General features: G+C 40.6%; 1 protein-coding gene across 1 annotated transcript in view; it reads left to right on the top strand.

The window, feature by feature from the left end:
- LOC124772841 (cytochrome P450 9e2-like) overlaps positions 1 to 24,611 on the top strand; it is an 86,029-nt gene that overhangs the window by 35,212 nt on the left and 26,206 nt on the right. Inside the window, exons 4-6 of the mRNA XM_047249354.1 lie at positions 8,537 to 8,745; positions 9,282 to 9,474; positions 16,376 to 16,597. Coding sequence (XP_047105310.1) covers positions 8,537 to 8,745; positions 9,282 to 9,474; positions 16,376 to 16,597 — 624 coding nt within the window. The remainder of the gene's footprint in view (positions 1 to 8,536; positions 8,746 to 9,281; positions 9,475 to 16,375; positions 16,598 to 24,611) is intronic.

The following is a 24,611-nucleotide window of genomic DNA, read 5'->3' as shown; positions in this document are numbered from 1 at the left end:
GCACCGTGAGCTGCTGTATAAGCTTTCCGTACAGGGCCTCTCACCAGTGTTTGTCGAACACGTCCACAGTTATCTTGAGCACTGCACCCTCATCGTTCTTAATGGAGAAATGATGTCTAGCGAATGGGACATTAACACTGGGGTACTACAGAGCTCCGTTTTTAGGTGCGGTGACGTGAGTAGCTCACACAACAGGCTTCCCAGATTCACTGACAGTCACGAACGCCACGTAAACTGACGACGTACTCTCACGCACAGCAGGAGGCCGATTGTTGTGCGGCGCCAACTGCAAGATACCTTCCACCATGTTGAACAATGAGCTGGGGACCGGAGGGTCAGTTTCAGTGTCGCCAAAAACCGAGCCATGCTCCTCACCAAGTGTCGTCTGCCAGCGGTCACCAATGTCTTTGGACATCCGAATGAACGGACCAAATTCTTTAAGAACCTAGTGATCTTTTTAGAACAGTATTTCACAAGGCAGGAGTAAATCAGTCACGTGGACACGGAAAGGACGCAGCGGGTCGGCGCGCCTTATCCACTGCTCAATGAGAGGTTTTCACCGTCAGTCAGTTGTGGGCTCTACATCTACAGGAAAAGCATTCGGCCAGTGATGAACTACACCAGTGAAGTGTGAGGGAATTCAGCTCCAGGCCACATCAAGCCACTACAAATTATCCGTGCAGGCTTCCTAAAATAAAAACGAAATGAGGTGATGGTGCTCCAACTACGTACCCTGTGACTCAGAGCTGAAATATTAAAAGTTTTGCCTGGTTTCGTTGTCTAGTGGCTGGGATACGCAGTTGCCGCATTATGAGGCAAATACTGCATTTCAAACTAGTTTAGGTGCAAACTTCTTCAGGTGAACACCAAATTAAGACGCGTGGATAGTTCAATTACAGAAGGTAATTACTTAACTCAAGAACAAATCTGCAGCATTAGAATTCATCCGGTGCTACCTTAGTGGGTTTAGAGAGCCGTAATCTTGCCATCTTGTTTCATTTAACACGTCAGTCTTTCCCGCACTTCCTGGCTATAAATTACTCACATAACTCAATTGGCGTGGTACGACCTGAAGCAGAAATCAGTTACCACTGACCCACATGTGGATACAAATAATGGGCCCCACCAGGGCAGACTCAATGACATCTCTGTAACATGAGTAGTAAAACCAAACAAATGACCAGTTACGAAATAGTGGAAGTAATAGCGCTCCACAAGCGCAGACTCAGTTACCACTTTCCAAGATGAACAACTAAAACACACAGATGGGCAAGTACTCGATAATAAGGTTGCTCAGCTTCATGTGGAGTTATCTACCAGTACTCGTGTGTCGATGCAGTCAGGGCGCAGTGATAGCATAGTGACGGCTGCACAGACCTCCAACCGTTGCTTTACCCGCCGATCCCTTTCGGGCAACAACGGAATTGTGCAATCGAAACGCTCTTGCATGCAGAAGGGGAGCCCCTTTGCAAATTATAGCTTCGTAAACAACGGTTCCCAACAACAACTGGGCCTCGCCATCACTCCAGGCGCGGCCAGGCCGTCTTCTGGCACACGCATTGGCTGCTCTGAGTACAGGACACCGCTCGCCACCTTCCTGCTGCCGCTGCTGACTCACGACTTTCCGCTGCCCGCCACTCGCCGCCTCGCCGACCACATATGCACCACAAGCCTCTCTGGCAAAGAGGTCCTACACAACCAGCGATTCCACCAGAGAGGTAAAAACCAAACCTTGCAGAAGGTTTCGACGGACGGCACATATTCCATATTCCCTACGACTTTCCGGCACACTACCTGCTAGAGTTGGCCGGCGAACCCTGAGCCCTTGTTAGATGCCAACACACGGCGAGAAGAGTCTACACCAAGACCCGATTTCCCCAGAATCCACTTATTCCCCAACACGAGTGGCTTATCGACAACCATGAGCACTGCATGCTGCCATTGGCGCTACTCCATCGGTAAGCAGCGCCCATCGAATTCGGTTAACCTCAGATGAGACATGCATGCATGACGATACCGTGTATCACATATCAAGACTACTGTTGGCTAAGCCCCAGAGTTTATATTACGATAAGCTCGTTTTGAATTTGCTGTCCCAACTCAAAGAAGCATACCTACTTGCCTGTCTGCGACAACAAACGGCTGTCGTATTCAGTCTACACGCTTACAACATACGCGCCGGTTACCCATTTGTTGCGACCTACGCTGCGGACTTGGACAATGTCTGGTTTTCGCCTTTTGCTGGGTTTCTTTCAACGCTACACCGGACTTGGCTCTTTATTCACGGCATTGCAGTATATCACAGTAGTGCATAACCGTTTCCAGACAAAAGCTAAAGTATTGCCACAAACAGAACTTGTAACTTGTGTTTTTGTTTAAAAAAAAAAAGATCGAGCGAGGTGGTGCAGTGGCTACGACACTGGACCTGGAATCGGGAGGACGAAGGTTCACATACGCGTCCGGCAATCCAGATTTTGGTTTCCCATGATCGCCGTAAATCGTTCGAAGTAATTGGTGGAATGGTTCCTTTGAAAAAGCGGCACAAACGATTTCCTCGAGATCCTTTCGTAATCTGAGCTTGTGTTCCATCTCTAATAACCTTGCTTTCGATGGATCATTGAACTCTTATCTTCGTTTCCTTCTTAAAATACGAGGAACGAAAGCACCTTTCTAACATTAATCCTCCGTACTTCTATTTCGCTAAGAACGCTCGTTTCCCGCTGACTGAACTACGCGAGAATTATATGCTCCAGAAAGACTGCCAAGAAGGAATCCAGACTGAGGCAAAGTCTGTAACATTGCACAACAAATTAATTGTAGTGATAGAGACGTTTATAAGCTCCTGTCTTTTCCATGGATCACATATTTGTTTTCGTGTATCTCCTGGTAAATCTTAACAATAATATCTCCATTCCACAATGGTCAGTCTTCGATTTTCGTATGCTTTTCACATTAAACGTACAAATCTCAACGCTACAATTCCATGGTAATACACATAGGAATCTTAAAACTCTATTTGGATTTTACTCTTCTGTTTCTTTCTGTTTCTTACCTATCTGTCGTTGTCATCAACTAGTATTCTGACTTCGTTTCCTGTACGATTTTCTTTTCGATGCGTTGCTTACATATTAATTTACTTAAACTGACTTTCAAACCTCCTTCAAAGCTTACTTTCCTTTTCGCTCTTCCATTCGTTGTCGAAATTTGTCTGCGTTAGATGCAATCAGTACAACACCATTAGCAAAACGATATTGGTTCAAACATATTCCGCAGAGATTATACAGATAAATAAACATTGCTTTTGCTGGAATGATGTTTATGTTGTTTTATTTATTTATTTATTTATTTAGTCACTGTCTGTTTAGCCTGACTATATTAAGGCCTTAAGGTCGTCTCTTACATCTGACCAGGGACAACACATCAAGAAATGTTACACAACAGTTACAACAATAATAATTTGCATTATGACTGTCGTGAGTGATAAAATACCAGAAGTCATAGGGTTCAGAAAAGACCCTTTTTTAGGGTAGTGAGGACAGAAAGAAACCAAATTTTAAGAGAGGTTAGGACTGAGACAAACCTTCAGTTTGAGAAAGAAACCAAAAAACATAATTATAGCTTATTACATCAGCATAAACAGATATTGGTTAAGAATTTTCAACAGTCATCAGATATTTTAACTCCACCCAAATTTAACTCAGTCAATGTGAAATGTCAGCTATCTTTATTGCATCAAAATATTTGAGGACTGAGAAATAAAATGAATGAATTAATTGTCTGCGTAGATGAATTAGAGTCTTCAAACCCAGTTGACATAATCTGCCTCTCTGAACATCATGTGACCACTGGTATATAACTTTTAAGTGTTACAGAGTTTAGGTTAGCATCTCACTTTTGTAGATGAGAAATGGAGAAAGGAGGAGTTGCCACATTCATCAGGAACTGTCATAAGTTTAAGAGCATTGACATTTATAAATTTTGCCTAGAACAGCATATGGAACTGTCATAAGTTTAAGAACATTGACATTTATAAATTTTGCCTAGAACAGCATATGGAAGCATGTGCAACAGAAGTAGAATTTCACAAAAAATCCTTCATAATATTAAGTGTATATCGAACACCTGCAGGTAACTTTAATCTGTTTGTAAACCACCTTGAAGCTGTACTGGCCCATTTAATAACCAAAAACAAAGAAATAGTGGTTGCTGGTGATTTCAATGTAGATTTCCTTAAAGACTCTCCCAATAAGAACTTATTTGAGTTAGTAACACTATCATTCAACTTAATTCCCACTGTAAAGTTCCCCACTAGGATAGCCACTTGCTCACAAGCAGCCATTGTTAATATCTTTATAGAAAAGTCCAATGAATAAAATTATATTGTAAAACCGATAGCCAATGGCCTCTCAGACCATGACATGCAGTTCCTTCTGTTAAATGTTAATACTGAACAGGATATAAAATCTGTTGAATCTGAGCTCAAGAGGGTAATCAATATGCCAAAAATTGATTATTTTAGGATACTCCTCAGATACATTCACTGGAGTCGTTTTTACAGAGCTCATGCCATGATTGAAAAATATAACACTTTTGCTAATAAAGTGCTTACCTTATTTGAACACCGTTTTCCCCCAAAACTAACCAAGGTTAGAGCAAAGTCTACAAAGAAGCCATGGATTACTCAAGAAATAGAGGTATCTTGTAAAACAAAAAGAAAACTGTATCTGTCAATCCGAAACAGTTCTGATGGTGATGCTACAGCACATTACAAGAAATACTGCAAAATATTAAAAACTGTAATACAGACACCAAAACAAATATATTACAAGGAAAAGAGAGTCATATCAGATAACAAAATAAAGACAATATGGGATGTAGTGAAGTAGGAGACTGGTAGAACCAGACATTAAGAGGAACAAATAGCATTAAGAGTAAATGATGCATTGGTGACAGATGTGTATGGTGTTGCAGAACTTTTTAAAAAACATTTTATAACTGTTACTGAAAAGATGGGGTTGCCAGCTTCTGTAGATGCTGCTATGGAATACCTCAGACCACGCATTTCAAGTAACTTCTATAATATGAATTTGACCCTCACTACCCCAACACAAGTAATGTCCATTATAAAATCTTTAAACTCAAAAACATCTAGTGGGTATGATGAAATATCAACAAAGCTAATTAAAGAATGTAATTCTGAGTTAAGTAGCATATTAAGCTATCTGTGTAACCAGTCGTTTATCAGTGGAATATTTCCTGAATGGTTAAAATATGCTGATGTTAAGCCACTGCTTAAGAAGAGAGATAAAGAAATAGCATCAAATTTCCGTCGAATTTCACTGTTGCCAGCATTCTGAAAAATTTTAGAAAAAGTAATGTACAGTCGGCTTCATAACGATCTTATCTCAAATAACATACTTTCAAAGTCACAGTTCGGATTTCTAAAGGGTTCTGATATTGAGAAGGCTGTCTACACTTACGGTGAAAATGTGATTAATTCATTAGATAAAAATTTGCAGAAAACTTGTATATTTTTTGATCTGTTAAAGGCATTTGACTGTGTAAATCACAATATCCTTTTAAGTAAATTAGAATGTTGTAGTGTAACAGAAAATGCTGTAAAATGGTTCAAATCTTATATCTCTGGCAGGAAACAATGGATGTTATTAGGAAATAGACATGTATCAAGCTATCTGGCATCATCCAACTGGGAACTAATTACATGTGGGGTCCCACAAGGTTCCATTTTAGGACCCTTACTTTTTCTTGTGTATTTAAATGACCTTTCATCAGTAACATTACCAGATGCCAAGTTCGTTTTTTTTTGCCAATGATACAAACATTGCAATAAGTAGCAAATCAAGTTTAGTCTTAGAAAGATCAGCTAATAAAATATTTATGGACATTAATCACTGGTTCCTAGCCAATTCCTTGTCACTAAACTTTGAAAAAACACATTACATGCAGTTCAGAACTTGTAAGGGGTGAAGGGGTGTCTCACGAGTATATGCCTAACATATGATGGCAAGCAGATAGAAGAAGAGGACAGTTTTAAATTTCTGCGATTACAGCTTGACAATAAATTCAACTGGGAGGAGCACACCACAGAACTGCTGAAGCATCTTAACAATTCTCTATTTGCAATGCGAATTATTTCAGACATAGGGGATATAAAAATGAAAAAGCTGGCGTACTATGCATATTTTCATGTCATAATGTCATATTGGGACTATTTTTTGGGGTAATTCATCAAGCCAAGCTAAAGTTTTCAGGACACAAAAACGTGCAGTAAGAGTTATATGTGGTGTGAATTCAAGAACATCCTGCAGAAACCTGTTTAGGGGACTAGGGACACTAACTACTGCTTCCCAATATATTTATTCTTTGATGAAATTTGTCATTAAAAATATATCACTTCTTAAAACCAACAGCTGAACTCATGGGATCAATACTAGACATAAGAATAATATTTACAAGGATTTAAAGTCACTTAGTCTTGTACAAAATGGTGTGCATTATTCAGGAACACACATTTTCAGTAACTTGCCAGCAGCCATAAAAAGCTTAACAACCAACGAAATTCAGTTTAAGAGAAGCCTAAAGGTTTTATTGGTGGCCAACTCCTACTCCATTGATGAATTTCTCAGTAGAACCAACTGATTTGTGTGTGTGTATATATAAATACAATATAACTTCTGCAAAATTTCAATGCACTAATGTGTTCATTGTAAATAAGTGTGTGTGTGTGTGTGTGTGTGTGTGTGTGTGTGTGTGTGTAAGTACAATCTAACTTCTACACCATTTCAGTGCAGTAATGTGTTCATTGTAAATAAGTATTATACTAGTTGTATTATACGTTTATTACCTTATAAATAAATAAATAAAACTTTTTTATTTTAAATTCATTGCTTTAGTATTTATAAAATGGTTCTTTCATATAGTGTTCATTAAAAATGACGATCATTCCACTTGGGGCCTGTGGAATGGTACATTAGCTTATTTGTTTGAGTTGTAAATATTTGTCATGTATTGTTGTTTTTATGACATGTTCTACATCCTGGAGGACCTCCTCACTATGGATCAATTGGAATGAAAGTAAATCTAATCTAATCTAATCTGAAAAAATAATAATAATTGGCAATAGTAATAATAATAGTTATTATTAGTTATTATTATGATAAAATGTAGGCATTAAGAGTGATGCTGCTTTGTTTAGCACTTTTGAAACCTTGTTTAGTATTAGAAGAAGAGGAAGGGATGATGAAAGAGGGGACGACTGCAATGATAGGACAATGACTATTAGGAAGTAAGAGAATCTCAGTAGACTAGCGGAGAGAAAAGTGGTGGGGATGGGAGCGTTGATTGTGCTGCAAGAAGAGATAGATATTGTGATACATGGTGGGTCATGAGCTGTCTTGAAAGATTTCCATTTCTCTCATATTATGAGGACGATTGTTCGAAATTCGCGTTCCTGGGACAGAAAACGTTTAGAGGACATAGCAGTGTTGTGTAATGTTACAGACAGAATATTATTTTATTGTCAACAAGTGTTTCAAATAAGTCGCTCAGACAGTAACGTAAGGGGCAAAGATAAATAGGAAGGAGCCCAATGATTGAGTGGACGACACAGCAAACGCAGCGTGTGAGAATATCTACGTTTATCGGTAAGTAATAATAATGACGGTTCATAGGCAGGAGTGATATGGTCGAAATAGTGTAGATCACAAAAATATCACACACAAGCGTTCATCGCCAATTGCAGCGACATGAGCTCTCATACGAAAGTGCTTGGAGAATAGGATCATCATGATCAAGGATGCCGAGTATTAGAGACTTTACAAGTTTCTGTTTTAAGCTGGAAAGGAAATATTTTGTTATATTTATGAAGGGAATTAAGTGATGCTGACACCTTCTTTCAAAATGCAGTTGTGTGTTCAGCCCTGTCTAAGTGTTGGTTCAGAATTATCCCCAAATTCTTTTCAGAAAAAGAAACGCGTATTTCTAAGCTGTTTCGGATTAAGTGTGGAACAGATTCTTGGAGCCTTTTTGAGTGACTAAGACTGCTTGCGTTTTAGATGGTTACACTCATATTCTCCACCCATTCTTATGAACAAGTAAGTAAGCATTTACGTTCTGGACAGCTGTGCTCAGATTTGTTGATTTTGCACTTAGGTATAACTGAGGGTCATCAGCGAGTAAATGTTATTTGGAATAGGACAAAATAGTCGACACATTTTTGTCCCATTGCTACTGTGTTTGGTTCCCTCGACAATAAAAGGGCAGCCATGGTCGGGTGATCTCCTGCACTACGTCTCGACGCCTGTGAAATACCAGGAACATTTGACGGGAAAATTCACACATACGATTCTTAACCCTTTTCTTCAATTAGCTATAAAAAGTTTTCGTATTATCTTAACCTATAATTTCATTCGACATTGTCAAATCAGACCTGGGACTCAGTCGCAAGTTACGGCATCCAGCTAACTACATAAATTAGGGAAGAAAGTTAGTGATTCGGTATGTAATTATGTTGCAGTTCCTTCTGGAGGAAATCGGGTATTGACACTGGAAATGAAGGACCTATTCACACGCGTGACCAATGATGTCATTGCGACGACTGCATTTGGAGTAAAGGTGGACTCCTTGGCAGAACCAAACAACACATTCTATACAACGGGCCGTGAGCTGACAACAATCAAATCGGGAACGGTAATTGGATACATGCTAGTGCCAAGGCTTATGCAGGTATGTTATGCACATTAAGTTGTTACTAATTTAATTGTATATGACTACTTGTATTCCTTGTGATTGTGTTTATTTATTTTCTGTATATGCAGCTTGAAGCGACGAATAAGAATTTGTACCAAGGCCAGTATTCATACCCGGGGCCCCTGTTGGCTAGACAGATGCGCTAACCTTTACATCACCCTGGCATCTGTTCTTGGGTTTTGTCCGATGTTGAGGTGCTGTTCCTGTACTGTTAGAGAGCCTCTGCAACGGTTTTCTAGCTTAGGGGAGAATACCAAGTGGGCTGAGACGTGACTGGGAAGTTGGACTGAGGAGGCAGACGTGCTGCAGTTGTCCGTGCAGTGTTGTGAAGCCACTGTGCCAGGGCGGTGTAGTGGTTGGCGCACCTGCCTAGCCAGCAGGAGATCAGATCCCAGCCTTGATACAAGTTTTTCATTCTTCGTTTCAGTCTGCATGTAATGTTTGAGACTTGAAAAGATCTCTAGAACGGCATTGTTTCATATGATCTATTTATTTATTTTTGCATGCGACAGTTAATAGGTGCACAGTTCGTCAACATGAAAGCAGTGGAGTTCTTCAGGACAATGTTGACCGAGACTATTAAAACGCGAGAGGAGCAGGGGATCGTGCGCCACGATATGATCCACCTCATGACGCAGGCCCGCCGAGGTGAACTGGAGCCAGAAGAAGGGGAGGCTAACGGCACCACCGACGGCAAAAGACGACGTGAGTAGAAAGTTCCAGCGTCCTCGTCACTTCCTTACACACCTGCCCCATCTTGACGAATCGATGTTCCCTCTTCGAAAGAAATTTAAGCTTGTTCGAAGCACACAAAACCATTTTGCGCTAGTTAGAAATTAGTACTAAGTGCATAGACATTAGTTTGAACCTGAATGTTGTGACTGACATTCGTTGGCGTTTGTGTAAGTGATACATACAGATGTTAATTTCATGTTTCAGGGAACACTTCCATGTTGCCTCACGTAACTATGAAACAAGTCCGTTTAAGCATTATGTTTAATGATTTGTTTGGGTGTTTCTTTACGTTCTGGGCATATAAGGATTACTAAATACCATAATGGCCTAAAGACCGTGCTGAAATACAAAGCAGTCAGAAACAGCCCAATACTTTGCACGTTTGTTGTCTTTAGAAAGGCATACAACCCAGTTGACAGATAAGCACTTTTTGGTATTCTAGAAGAACAAGGGTTAGATCCAAACACCCTTAACCTCGTCAAAGAAACACTGACCGATACTACCTCCAAGGTGAAATTCACGGTCGAAATATCCGAGCCCATCTTGATCTAAACTGCCGTCCGACAAGGTGACGGTGTGTCTCCTCTCTTATTCAGACTTGCCTTGGACAAGGTCATCCGCGAATGGGAAAAGGAATTGAAGAATAAAAACTGCTGGAAACCTATACAAATGGGGCGCGTCAAGGATGACATCAGAATTTCATTTTGTAGCTGGCCAGTTCTACGTGACGATGCTTTGCTGAGAGTATTTATGAGTTTTGACGATGCCATTACGGCTTTATCACATTAGGACATGGTGAAGAACAGATCTGAAGATGGTCATTACTGACTGAAACCGGTCATCGTCAAAGGACTTTATATTGTGATCAAAGACTGAAATAAAAAACCATTTTTAAGAATATCATGTTTAGCTTTTGCTGACAACTTAGCCTTACTAGTGGATTATGAGCTAATATCAATTGAACAGGTTGAAACCGTTCAGGAATGGGCAGAGAAAGTTGCTCTGCAAATATTTTTCTTAACATCTGAGTCCATCAGCTCAAAAACTGACACCCAAAACTTGACTACAAAATATGGTCATATCAATAGAGTCTCATATTTTAAATGCTTAGGTGAAGTCCTTGAACTTACGGGGCGATAGAATTTAGCACAAGACATTCGCCTCCAAAAACTAAAGAGAGCCTATGGAAAAATCTTCAAGGTGTACTATAAAAAAATGCTTGTCCAAAAACACTAAAATTAGGCACCATAATACAGTATTAAAACCTGAAGTCCTGTATGCCAGTGAAACACTCATAGTCCACATAAAAGGTTACCTAAAAAAACAAAGTAACAAAAGAAAAAACACTAAGATACTAGGGAAAAAGCAAACAGAAGAGACCTATAGATTACAATCTCGACAAACTACTGAGAAATTGTCCAACCTTGCAGCAGACATTAGAAAAAGGCGATTAAAATTTTATGGACACGTCTCCAGGCTTCCGAAAACAAGACTTATGCACAAAATTCTTAAATACATAGAAGGATATAAAATTATACCCTGGATACAAGAGATCAAAAAGGACCTACAAAAAGCTCAGATAAATTATTCAGATATTTTGGACAGAAAGGTATTTAAGCATAAAGCTGACAGATGGGAAGATAAGTCAGAGAACGAAGCTCCAAAGAAAGCAGCAACATAATGGACAGAGGAAAGGAAGAGAGCCCATGCAGAAAAAATGAAAGTAGTGTAGAAAAAAAGGAAAAAGAATCAAGAAGCTTTGCGTTATCCAACAGGATCTAATCACACATAATAATAATAATAATAATAATGGCCTAAAATCGATCACAAAAATGATCGCCCATCGTACCATCAGAGGAAGAATTGTAAGGTGACCTAAGAACTAAATATGTCAATACCCTACCAGTAGAACCTCCGATTCTTTAAAGACGTGAATTCCTACGTATAAAACAGCTTCAAAAGTCTAATTGCTTTACAAATCAGTTGATGTGTTCAATAATTGACATTAAGCATGTAAGCGAGGATAGGTTCAGAAAAGATTTGAAATTATGATTAGCGTTTTTTGAAAATCGCTAAGTCTTCCCATCCTCAAATACTTGATAAATACAGTCTGGGTAATTTGTACCTATGAGCTACGTTGCCTAGAGACAGATGTACAGTTTCCAACTGTAATATTTGTATACTTTGTCTAACCTACAACATAATGTTATACTTCTTAATGAGTAGATGACGACAACATTTTAAATTTTTAAATTCGGTCAATAATTGTACGAAATTTTGTCCTTGGAATCTACACGTATGCAACCTGCAACTGGGGGACTGGGAAACATGAAACAGGCTCCATAAACTGCGGACCATGAACCGATTTAATCGGTTAGTAATATACGATGCCGGGCTGGAAAATAATCCCTCCGCATTTCTTAATGTGGAAACTATTAAAGGTTTTTTAAATAAAAGAATGGTTATTAACATCGTATATCTTTATTCTTCATGTCTACATATTTATTTCTCAACACACTCACCTTGGTCACGAACACATTTCTTCCAGCGGGACCAGTATGTTGATACCGTCACCGTGGGATGTCTGACTTTGTTGACGGAGCCGCAACCTGTCTTCTGCTTGTACCACTTGATCACTATCAAAGTGAAGGAAGTTCTCGAAGGCGTTCTTTAAGTTTTGGAAGCAGATAAAAATCGGATGCGGCCAAGTCGCTGTAGGAGGGATGGTCGATGACAAGTGAACCCACGTGACCTCAACGCACTGGATTGTAGCAGATGTCGCAGCGCTCGTGTGTGGTCCAGCATTGTCATGCTGAAGGAGGCGTGCTACTTGTGTTGACGACCTCTTCAGATTCAAAACTCGATTACAACATGCTGTTTCCTACTTACTGACATAGTTACTTTATACACCGCCGTGTTATACATTGCAATTTGGAGCCATAAATATGTAGACATTAACAATGAACATGTAGAATGTTAATAACGTTTGTTTTGTTTGTACTGTTCTCGGGACTCCAGCTGGGTGCAGTCGTTTTCAAAGCACGATACTTCGACAGCACACCTTGCCGTCATCTTCAGGTGATACCTGCAGACTGAGCGTCTCTGCTGAATCTCCTCCCCTTTATACTCTGATCACTCCCCACCCCTTTCCCCGCGTCATGCCGCACGCGGCGCTGCGTGGAGTGGTGGTGGGGAGGGGCAGGCTGCTGGCTGATGGATGCGAACTGTGGACCATCAGATGTCCTGTGGCCTTCGTCGGACGTGGAAGTCACTTTGGGTTGACGTTGTTGCCCTGGGGTGTCCCCTGTCACCAGTGGTAGCAAACTTGTTTATGCAGGACTTCGAAGAGAAAGCACTGGAAACTGCAGCTTTTACAGATATGTTGATGACACATTTGTGATATGGCTGCATGGAAGAGAAAAACTTCAAGAGTTTCTCCAACATCTGAATTCTGTGCATCCTAACATCAAATTCACCATGGAGATGGAAGAGAATGGTGAACTCCCTTTTCTGGACGTCCTAGTCAAGCGCAAAGCGGGTAGCACTTGGGGACACAGTGTATACAGGAAAGAAACCCACACTGGTCTGTATCTCCACACTACCAGCTGCCATCATCCTTCACAGCCTGAGGGTGTACTGCAAACACTGGTTCACAGGGCCCGCGAAAATATCGGATGAGAAAAGCCTACAAGGAGAATTTAACCACCTTAAGGACGTTTTCAAGAAGAACGGATATAACGGGAGTCAAATTGGATGTGCTTCCAGGCAGAATGCAGAAGCCCAGCAAAGAGAGAACGAAGAGGACGAGAAGACAATGGCGTACCTGCCTTATGCCTGCAAAGTATCCAACAAAATCGGCAGAATTCTGGCTCGGTGTAACATCAAATGTGTCTTCCGCCCACCTACGAAAACGCGTGCCCTGCTAGGTACAGTAGTAAAGGATGACGTGGCGGTCCGCAAACCGGGTGTTTAACGTATTCCGTGTAAATGTGGTAAGGCATACATCGGGCAAACTGTACCGACAATCGAAGAAAGATGCCAGGAACACAGAAGGCACACTGAACTGAAGCAGCCTACAAAATCTGCCGTTGCGGAGTATTACATGGATACTGGAGATACTATGGAGTACGCGAAGACGGAAGTCTTACGGCAGGCCTCGTCGTTTTTGGGACTGTGTTCTAAATGAGGCGATTGAAATACTTGTAGGTGATGGGCTGATCAACAGAGACACCGGGTTCTACCTCAGCAAAGCCTGGGACCCAGCACTCAACCAACTAAGAGCACAGCGCCGACCCAAAGCGACTTCCGCGCCCGACGAAGGCCGCAGGACATCTGAAGGTCCACAGTTCGCATCCAGCAGCCAGCAGCCCGCCCCTCCCCACCACCACTCCACGCAGCGCGGCGTGCGACATGACGCGGGGAAAGGGGTGGGGAGTGATCAGAGTATAAAGGGGAGGAGATTAAGCAAAGACGCTCAGTCTGCAGGTATCACCTGAAGATGACGGCAAGGAACGCTGTCGGAATATCATGGTTTGAAAACGACTGCACCCGGCTGGAGACCCAAGAACAGTGCAAACTGTTAATTCGCCGGGTAATCCTAAGATCACACAACGTTTGTTTTATTTAAAAACTGTAACAGTTGTCATAGCACGTTCTCGTAGATGCTTCACACACTAGCAATGGGTACTCGTAACAGAGCGTACGTAAACCTGGCATCATTGTAGAATATGTTCTGAGTTCAAATATTCTGATGCATCAAGCTTTCATGAATACAGCCGTGTGTTCTGGAAACACTGATCATGCCACAGTCAATTCGTGCTCTTCGTACCTCGTAAGCTCAGTGCTATGACCAAAGGAACCATGACTGAACGATATTTCCTGCCTTCAGAAAATTTCATGGTCCAGTACATTAACGACTTCTAAATAAATTGAGTTCCTGTGAGACATCTGACCAGGTTTTGACTGGATGGACACAGCATGATATCCTGGTTGAATAGTCACCTTTGACATTGACATAGTATCCAAATTTTATATTCATGTTGCACACTGATGGTTCAGCGGGCAGTACCAGTTGCAATATCAGGCTTTTCACATGCGATGCAGTTATCTATGAGGAAACTGCATGCTGTACTATAACCAGTAATACCCAAGTAGTTCTCTAAGAAAATCTGCCTAGTGCAAAGAGAGACAAGGGGAGGTTCTGGTCGAGACCGATGAAAACATGGAACTGTTTTTACATATTTGCATCGAATTGTATACATTATGCCTGCAAAAGGAATTTTTTGTCGTGAAAGTATTTTACAAATTACAGCAAGTTGAACGAAACAGCGCGCCGAGCAAAATATTGGCAGCTGCAAGTGTTCGATGAATTAGTTCAAGAAAAGATTCGATTAGTACACGAATTTTTGTCCAATGAATATTTCCTTAAAAGATGCACCTGTATGAATACGCCGTATGTCAACAAGAGCTTCAGTGCGTGCATTTGGAAACTTGTACCGAAACATTCCACCGTGGGGCAAAAGCTGTTGACATAACAGCATATATAACTGCAGCTATATTCAACGAAGGTTATTTGCCTATGCTTAAGACCACGAACATTTTAGGAATCTCATAGGGACGGAGTGCAAAAACTTCGCGGAATTCTCTGAGGAAACGCGCGGCAGTTGCGGAGCAAGAAATGCCTCACTTTGTTAAAATAGCTGGGACTGAAACGAATACAGCACCAAATTCAGTATCAGAGCATGTTTGAGGAAGAAGATGACTCTATGGTCTTGGTATTGCAGATTCACCGTGATTTTTGTAACAACTTTTTTTTGTTACTCTTAAATTTAAAAACGTTTTTCTGGAAACAACTTTTTTTGATGTTAAGCATTCTAGAGCCCCAACAGATTAATCGATTCATTTCACTTCTTTAATTATAGATAATTGAATTTAGGAGTTATGGCGTGAGCGTTTTCTATTTGAATTTTAAATATTTTTTAAACATCTGCCAAGAAACTTATGTGTTTCTCAAATAGCTACAATCCCATCGTGATTTCTAATTTGTTATAAGACAAAAAAAATTATACAAGGATGCATGTATGATTATTTCGATAAAAATAATGCTTATATAAAAAACGAATTCTAAACTTCACCCAACATCTCCTTAATGCTGACGTATATAAAGTTGTGCAGTTCTAGAAACGTATGGGATAAATGGAATATTCATGGTTTAAGGAATTAATGGCTCACAGCTAGAGTGAGTAAAGTCACATAAACAATTGGGGAAAGAGTTGTTGTACTTAGACTCATTGTTAACATTTTCAAATTTGGATGCATTTGGTGAATATATTTGTAATTAATATGCAAATAAAATGGTTAATTATTTGTACACTTTAGCAGAATATTTATTCTTTCATAAAGTACAAGCTAGCCAACATTATTATGTCGTCAAACATCGACGCATAGAAAGACACACAACACAGTTCATATAAATTTATCTGTTTCCAGTTCTGTACTGAAGAGGAACGCAAATATCCCGTTTCAAATCCTAATCAGCTTGTAAGTCCAAACACTTAGAATGTTCTGAGTAATTTACTAACTCGCGTTTATCTGTTTGGCTTATCTTTAATGGTATTCCATTGGTTGTTAAAAACTGCACTTTACAACTGAACTAGCATACATCACCCACACCATGCTAGAGTGTCACTCGGAAGGTAAATATGGCTCGCCGACAAATTGCGTTTTATTAACTACCATGAACACAGTCTCTCTTGGATGGACAATGTGTGTAAATTAATAACATGTCAAGACAGGCAGCAGAGTCATTTTATGTACTTCGTTTTTTCTTCAGCACACGGTATCCTGCACTCTGCATTTCACCTTATTGCAGACCTCACTGATGATGATATCACGGCGCAGGCGCTCATATTTTTCATCGCCGGCTTCGACACTGTGTCGACACTGCTGACGTTCTGCAGCTACCTGCTGGCCACGAACGAGGACGTGCAGCAGCGGCTGCAGAGAGAGGTGGACGAGCTGATGCAGAAGAGCGGCGGCCAGCCCAGCTATGAGCAGGTCCTGGGCTGCCAGTACCTCGACATGGTGCTCTCTGGTGAGTCCCACATCAGTGGAGTTAATATAGATTACATCACAAGGTCGCATCTTACTGCTGTTAATTGTAACAGACCGAGTAGAAACTTCCGTTATGTGCGATACCGACAATTTTCAGGAACTGGCTGTTTCCTGAGTAGCTATGTTCCACATAATTCTCTGGCATGAACAGTTTAAGCTCCGGCAAAGAAAGACCTTGAACAACAGTCCTATACGGTTTGTTTTATTGCCATTTGTCTAAGTGATGGAACCGTCTTCACCACCGTAGGCTGTCAGTTTCATTCCTTTAATGCACCATGGATATAAAGTATTTTATTTGCCAGCTTTCCCCCTAAGGCCAGTTTCAAAAGTCTGCAAAGTAATACCAAAGATACATTAGTGAACAACATTAACCATACATATTACAATTGTTATTTACATTATTTAAATGATATTGTGTGTGTGTGTGTGTGTGTGTGTGTGTGTGTGTGTGTCACATTTAACAATTTTTTTCGTGTCATGTGGGGACAGGCATGCACCCATACATACTCTTTTTTGTTTATTAATCCATGTTTCTTGGCGTCAAGTAGGGATGAGTGTTTATTTTATTTATTTCTTGAACATTTGGAGTTAACGTATCAGGAACTTTGTGTTGATGCGTAAGACACCTCCAGCTAACGAAGTAGCTCATATTTTCACTGTACTAATGATCGGGGTACTTTATAACGGTGCTATGGGAATGAGCAGTGTCTGACCTAATATTCGTCTATGAAATATTGAGGCTCTCAACTGGTCTATTTTATTATGTAATTTCGTCGACCGCTTCCTGATCGCTTCATTTATTGTGTCCATATATAGCTCTTTATTCACATGAAGTGCTGAGTGCTACTGGCAAGGGATTTCAGACCGATTCTGTATTTCTGGATTTCCAGAAGGCATTTGACACTGCACCACACAAGCGGCTTGTAGTGAAATTGCGTGCTTATGGAATATCATCTCAGATATGTGACTGGATCTGTGATTTCCTGTCAGAGAGGTCACAGTTCGTAACAATTGACAGAAAGTCATCGAGTAAAACAGAAGTGATTTCTGGCGTTCCCCAAGGTAGTGTTATAGGCCCTTTGCTGTTCCAAACCTATATATGCGATTTGGGAGACAATCTGAGCAGCCATCTTTGGTTGTTTGCTGATGACGCTGTCGTTTATCGACTAATAAAATCATCAGAAGATCAAAACAAACTGCAAAACGATTTAGAAGAAATATCAGAATGGTGCAAAAAGTGGCAGTTGACCTTAAATAACGAAAAGTGTGAGGTCATCCACAAGTGTGCTAAGAGGAACTCGTTAAACTTCGGTTACATGATAAATCAATCTAATCTAAAAGCCGTAAATTCAACTAAATACCAAGGTATTACAACTGCGAGCAACTTAAATTGGAAGGAACACATAGAAAATGTTGTGGGGGAGGCTAACCAAAGACTGTGTTTTATTGGCAGGACACTTAGAAAATGTAACAGACCTACTAAGGAGACTGCCTACACTACGCTTGTCCATCATCTTCTAGAATACTGCTGTGCAGTGTGGGATCATTGCCAGATAGGACTGATGGAGTACATAGAAAAAGTTCAAAGAAATGCAGCACGTTTTGTATTATCGCGAAATATGGGAGAGACTGTCACAGAAATGATACAGGATTTGCGATGGACATCATTAAAAGAAAGGCGTTTTTCGTTGTGACGGAATCTTCTCAAGAAACTCCAATCACCAACTTTCTCATCCGAATGCGAGAATATTTTATTGCCACCGACCTATACAGGGAGGAACAATCACCAAGATAAAATAAGGAAAATCAGAATTCGTACGGAAAGATATAGGTGTTCATTATTTCCACGCACTAAACGAAGTTAGAATAATAGAGAATTGTGAAGGTGGTTCGATGAACCCTCTGCCAGGCACTTAAATGTAATTTCCAGTGTATCCATGTAGATGTAGATGTAGATGACTTCGTTATGCAGATCAACTCTTCTGGTATAATGGCTGGCACCAAGTTGTAACCTGCCTGGGCGTACGAATGGGTGGTGTACTTTATACTGACTTCTCGTTTCGTGACCATGTGTCCTGTCCACACCACATATCTGATAATCCCGCGGTGGTCGTATTGTCCTGCTCCACACTGCTGTTGGCTTGCCTGAAATTGCCTAACAAAATATGCAAGCGGGTTTAGGGGAACCACTCAATGTTAAGACACAACACTGTCCTATGTCTGGTACGAACATCTATATTCTGAGACGATATGGAAACCACAGGTTGCACTGTTTACACTCTAAATCGTAAATGTTTATCCCAGTCAACAATCTTGATGATTAACAGTCCAAAATACCATTCGGACGAGCGTGTGCGTAACCGACATGACAGGGATGATTGTTGATGATGCGGAAGCCGAATGATTGAACGACAGTTCTTACGCTTGTCACACATACAGATATCTGGTAATAGTCCTCCTTGTCACGAGTAATGATATAACACTGTTCGTAAAGGTAATTTTTCACTTCTCAGTTCTCACTTGTACGAGCGTGTGCATAACCATCACGGCGCGGCTGATTGTTGATAAGGCGGAAACGCGGTGATCGAACGCACGTCCTCACGCTCGCTACAAGACACTCGCACTTGTTTGTACTCTTTTGTGGTCACTAATTTTTGCTGATTCACTTCAGTTCATTCTGAGAGACCGAACACGGCATGGATGATTGATACTGTACGGTACGACACGCAACGAGAGGATACACAAATACATTATCAGCAGCACTGCTCATTTCAAATTACTTCTTGATGCACATTCCTCTGAATCATTTACTTATTTTATCACTTTACTGTAGTAACACTTGCAGCAACACTTCAACTTCCATACTAACAATGCATCTCACATGTAGAGCTACACAACGTAACAGTTCCATGTCCCGCGCTCAACTCGACAGACGTGGCTGCCTGCAAAGGTACTCCACAACTAAACCAGCGATATGGCAGTATGCTTACATTCCCCCATGAAAAAGTTTTCAAATTGTCGAAGAGAATATCGAAATATAGATAATTCTCTAATGCGGGGGGTTAAAGAGATGGTGTGAGGGGGTGGGGTGTATAATGCCCCATCCCACAGTTATATACCATTGCCACATTGTGGACCAGACATGAGTTACACATAACCATGGAAACATAAAGAACAGTTGTCAAATATGCAAAATTTTACATAGTAAAAGAACCCTACCTACAGTGCAACCTGTATAACAAAACACAGTTACAATAGAGTGGATAAACAAGGAGCTAATACAATAAGACACAAAATATTTAAGTCCCTGAAATAGAAACTTTTACAAATACAGTAGGTTAGATATGACAGATAGGAGACCTAAAGAAAGAGATTAAAAAAAGTTAGTAGAAAAACACATGCATTCAGTGCTACTCTTCGTAGACAATATCACTGGTGGCACTATTAGGCAAACACTGAAGAACCTCCATCAGCACTAGGCTGTCAAAATCCAGGGAAAAGAAAAAATTATTATTTCACTACTCACAACACTGCATCACAAGGGAGCGTTCTTTGCAATGAACGGAGTTGGGAGTGACTGTAGCGTCGATGCTGTGCTGGCCGGCAGATGAGGAGTATAGTCGTCAGCTCGCCTCTCTCGCCTCGTGGTAAACCGTCCATTGTCGTACATGAAACAGTTTAATGGTGCTCTCAGTGTTACCCCAGCAATGCCTATTCAACTTAACCTTAGTCGGTTACTACTATAGTAGACATTACGATGTTCTATATGACATAATAAACACATAGGCTATTAAGAAGAAAAATAAAATATGGATGTCCTTTAAGTTAAATTTAGTTACTAAGTGAATGGTACAAAAAACAGTAGCAATCATTAAGCAGGAGTATTAAGAAACTTTTAAATGAAAAACTTTTGGATAGCACAACTTATGTACACTAGACACTAGTAATCACTCAAACCATCTCACTGTGTGGGCAAGAAGAAAAGTAATACATATAATCTAGGTTACACAGATAGAAGGTGAAAAGAAAGAAAAAATTTGCATATGGCTGTAACACATCCTAGTTAAATCTCACTCGATTCGAGTGTCCTCATGAAACTTCATAATAATCAGAAATTAATGTCTGTACTTAAGGACAATAGCAGCTGACATGTGTACAGATTCAGAGACATCACAATATATCACTGTCATTAATCTTGCTCACTATAGTTTAATATTTTCCACTTGGTGTTTGCCCTTGTGGCATGAGGTATGCTGTTCATTACACCCTCAAAGTATGTTATATACGCGTTCCACCTGCTATGTTTCCAATTTCGCACCTGGTCATCCGATGCATCGTGCCTTGCGTTCCTATATATCCGTAGCCGCCATGGACGCCTCTGTGACCACCATGGCCACAGAAACCACCGTATTGTCTCCTATCATTATAATTATTCCAATGTCGTCCACCATGTCTATTGTCATGGTTTGAATGGGTATTTGTATTGTTTCATTGTTCCCTGATACTCTTCTATCATCTTTTCTGCCTCCTGTCCCTTGTGATTCAGACAACGGGTTTAATTGTGCTAAGACTAGTTTCATTGTCTCTACGTCATCTTTAGGGATAGCTAGCAACTTATCCTGAACTCCAGTTGGTAGCTTACTTATGGTCAGAGACACTATTGCTTCTGTCGTCACTGGTTCACCTAAATACAAGTTCCTCTCATAATTATCTTGAAAAAATTTCTTGGTCGCGCCCTCTCTCAAACCTTCTACCCTGGTATAGACTGTTATGTACTTCATTTTGCTTCCGTCTCGACTAATATTGTTGCAAAAACTCCTTTTCAAATTCAGCAAAGGTTGTACACTTATGCCCTATTCTCATACCCCAGGTAAGAGCTTCACCTTCCATTCTTGCTGCAACGAAGCGTACCTTTCTTTGCTCCACCCATAATTCAGGTAACACGCCCTTAAATTGATCTAAGAAATCTTTAGGATGCCATCTCCTATGTGGTTCGAAGTTCTTAAAATTCCCTATGCCAAGGAAGACCTCATCATTTTGTATACCAATTAAGCTATCACCAGCAATGCTTCCATCACATAATAGTGATTTCATTTCACTCTTCACCTGCTGACCGACCTGTTCTTTAGTCTTTCCTACCTCACTGTACACCTCTTCTACTCACCATGCGTAAGCATCCTGGTTTAGCGCAACAGCTGATATCCTGTGTTTACAGTGTTTCACTTCCTCATCTAGTTGTCCAAAACGCTCAACATAAGCCTAGACCTAATTAAAGTAATTTCTTCCTTCACTTCTTCGTCATCTGATGCTACCTTTTCAAAACGTTTAGTATTGCCTGCAACATTCTCCTCTACCGGAACAGTAAGTTCATCTATCCTCTGATGACTTGACTCATCCAGTTTCCTTAGAGCCTCATTAGTCTCGTCGATTTTTTTAATGAGTTATTCGTTTATGTGTTCTCCCAATCGCTTAATATCTTGCCTTAATTGTTTTCTTGAAATGATAATTTCTTGTTGTCTAATGATCGCCAAATATCTTCTTTTTGGCACATAATATATTCCCTCTGATGTATAATATCTTCCCTCTAGCTCTTAATGTCTTCCTCTATTTGTTTGTTACTATTCAATAATATTTTGAGCATGTCAACGATAGACAGGTGAGGCCAAAGTATACAATCATGTCATTTGGGTGTCTCCATGATTGGTGACGACACTGCATTAGGACTTCCCATCATTGCTAATAAACTACTGTCACCTATACCGGAATCCTTCGACATTTCACTACTACTTGCTTCTGTTTTCGTCTCCACCTGATTACTTTCACCTAAAGACATTACTTTCACATCCCTCTCTACTGCAGTTGCACCAAGCTTATTACTTGCCATATTGAACCACCGTAAAGTCACCCAAGCAAAAAATAAACAAATCACAGTAACACTCGTAGCATAGAATCGATAGCAATATCCACAACCAAACTACAACGCCGTACACATTCAACGCTGTAATTCTTGCTCAGAAACACACATAACAAACAAGATCACGTAAAAGAAAAAAAAAAAGGAATTAAATATAAGCTAATGTAAATGTAGTTCTGCAATTGTATTAACTGTTATTAAAAATTATACCACTAAGTAATGCTCTGTCATGGATCGGACGAGTATATACACTGTGTCACAAGTTCTTTGACGTACACATCCCAGAGCTCGCGTAACGTCACTCAATAATATAAACTAACAATCAGTGTTTGTACATAAATGGTTGGCTTTCCTAATAAATTATACGGCACTTCTTATCCGAAAATTGCAAGTCGTGAATACACGTCGCCATGTAACACGCCCGAGAGTACGAATGGTTGGGGGGGGGGGGGGTACCTTATACTGACTTCTCGTTTCGTGACCGTGCGCCATGTCCACACCACGTACCTGGTAATCCCGCGGCGGTCGTATTGTTCTGCTCCACACTGCTGTTGGCTTGCCTGAAATTATTTATCGAAATATGCAAGCGGGTTTAGGGGAGCCACTCAACGTTAAAACACAACACTGTCCTATGTCTGGTATGAACATCTATATTCTGAGACGATATGGAAACCACAGATTGCACTGATTACACTCTAAATCGTAAATGTTTATCCCAATTAACAATCTTCATGATTAACAGTCCAAAATACCATTCGGACGAGCGTACGCGTAACCGACACGACGCGGATGATTGTTGATGATGCGGAAGTCGAATGATCGAACGACAGTTCTTACGCTTGTCACACATAGAGATGTCTGGTAATAGTCCTCCTTGTCACTAGTAATGATATAACACTGTTCGTGTAGTTAATTTTTCACTTCTCAGTTCTCACTTGTACGAGCGTGCGCATAACCGTCGCGGCGCGGCTGATTGTTGATAAGGCGGAAACGCGGTGATCGAACGCACGTCCTCACGCTCGCTACAAGACACTCGCACTTGTTTGTACTCTTTTGTGGTCACTAATTTTTGCTGATTCACTTCAGTTCATTCTGAGAGACCGAACACGGCGCGGATGATTGATACTGTACGGTACGACACGCAACGAGAGGATACACAAATACGTTATCAGCAGCACTGCTCATTTTAAATTACTTCTTGACGCACATTCCTCTGAATCATTTACTTATTTTATCACTTTACTGTAGTAACACTTGCAGCAACACTTCAACTTCCATACTAACAATGCATCTCACATGCAGAGCTACACACTACACAACATAACAGTTCCATGTCCCGCGCTCGACTCGACAGACGTCGCTGCCCCACAACTAAGCCAGCGATATGACAATACGATTACAAAGCATCCATCGAAGTATCATATTTTGTTCTAGATGAAGGCGATTGATCTGTGTTTAGCTAGCCATACCCTAAACAGTGCTACCGTACAGAGTTTTTAAAAAGGCTGTAGCTTATACATTCGTAATTTGACTGTGGTGCTTAGGTCTGAGCTTTTCAAAAAGGAGAAAGTTTCTTATCCATTCCAATGGCTTTGTCTCTAGCCATACCCCAAACACAGCTGCCGTACAGCATTTTTGAAAGGACTGTTGCTTTATACAGTCGTAATTTGGCTGTGGTGCTTAGGTCTGAGCTTTTAAAAAAGTTGAAGAGTTTTCTATCCAGTCTAATGACTTTGTTTCTAAAATATTTTATATGCGTAAGGAGGAAGAATTGTTTGTGTAGGGTAGCCCCTAAGTATGTCGCCTTAGTACCCCGTGAAATGTCTTGTCGATTCAGTCTCAGTGCAATAGGCATCTGCGGGTGTTTTTTACTGAAGTAAACGGCAGTCGTCTTGGTCGAGTTTAACTGTACTTTGTTGATCTTGCACCCTGTCGCTGTAGCGTCGAGTTGTTGGAAATTTGTAAATTTGTGGTAAGGTCTTATGGGACCAAACTGCTGAGGTCATAGGTCCCTAAGCTTACACACTACTTAATGTAACATACGCTAAGGACGACACACACATCCATACCGTGCCGCTAC

This window comes from Schistocerca piceifrons, chromosome 2 (assembly GCF_021461385.2).
Source record: "Schistocerca piceifrons isolate TAMUIC-IGC-003096 chromosome 2, iqSchPice1.1, whole genome shotgun sequence".
NCBI classification, from domain to species: Eukaryota; Metazoa; Arthropoda; class Insecta; order Orthoptera; family Acrididae; genus Schistocerca; species Schistocerca piceifrons.
The sequence above is the reverse complement of the archived record's forward strand: the minus strand, read 5'-3'. Positions and strand labels throughout refer to the sequence as shown.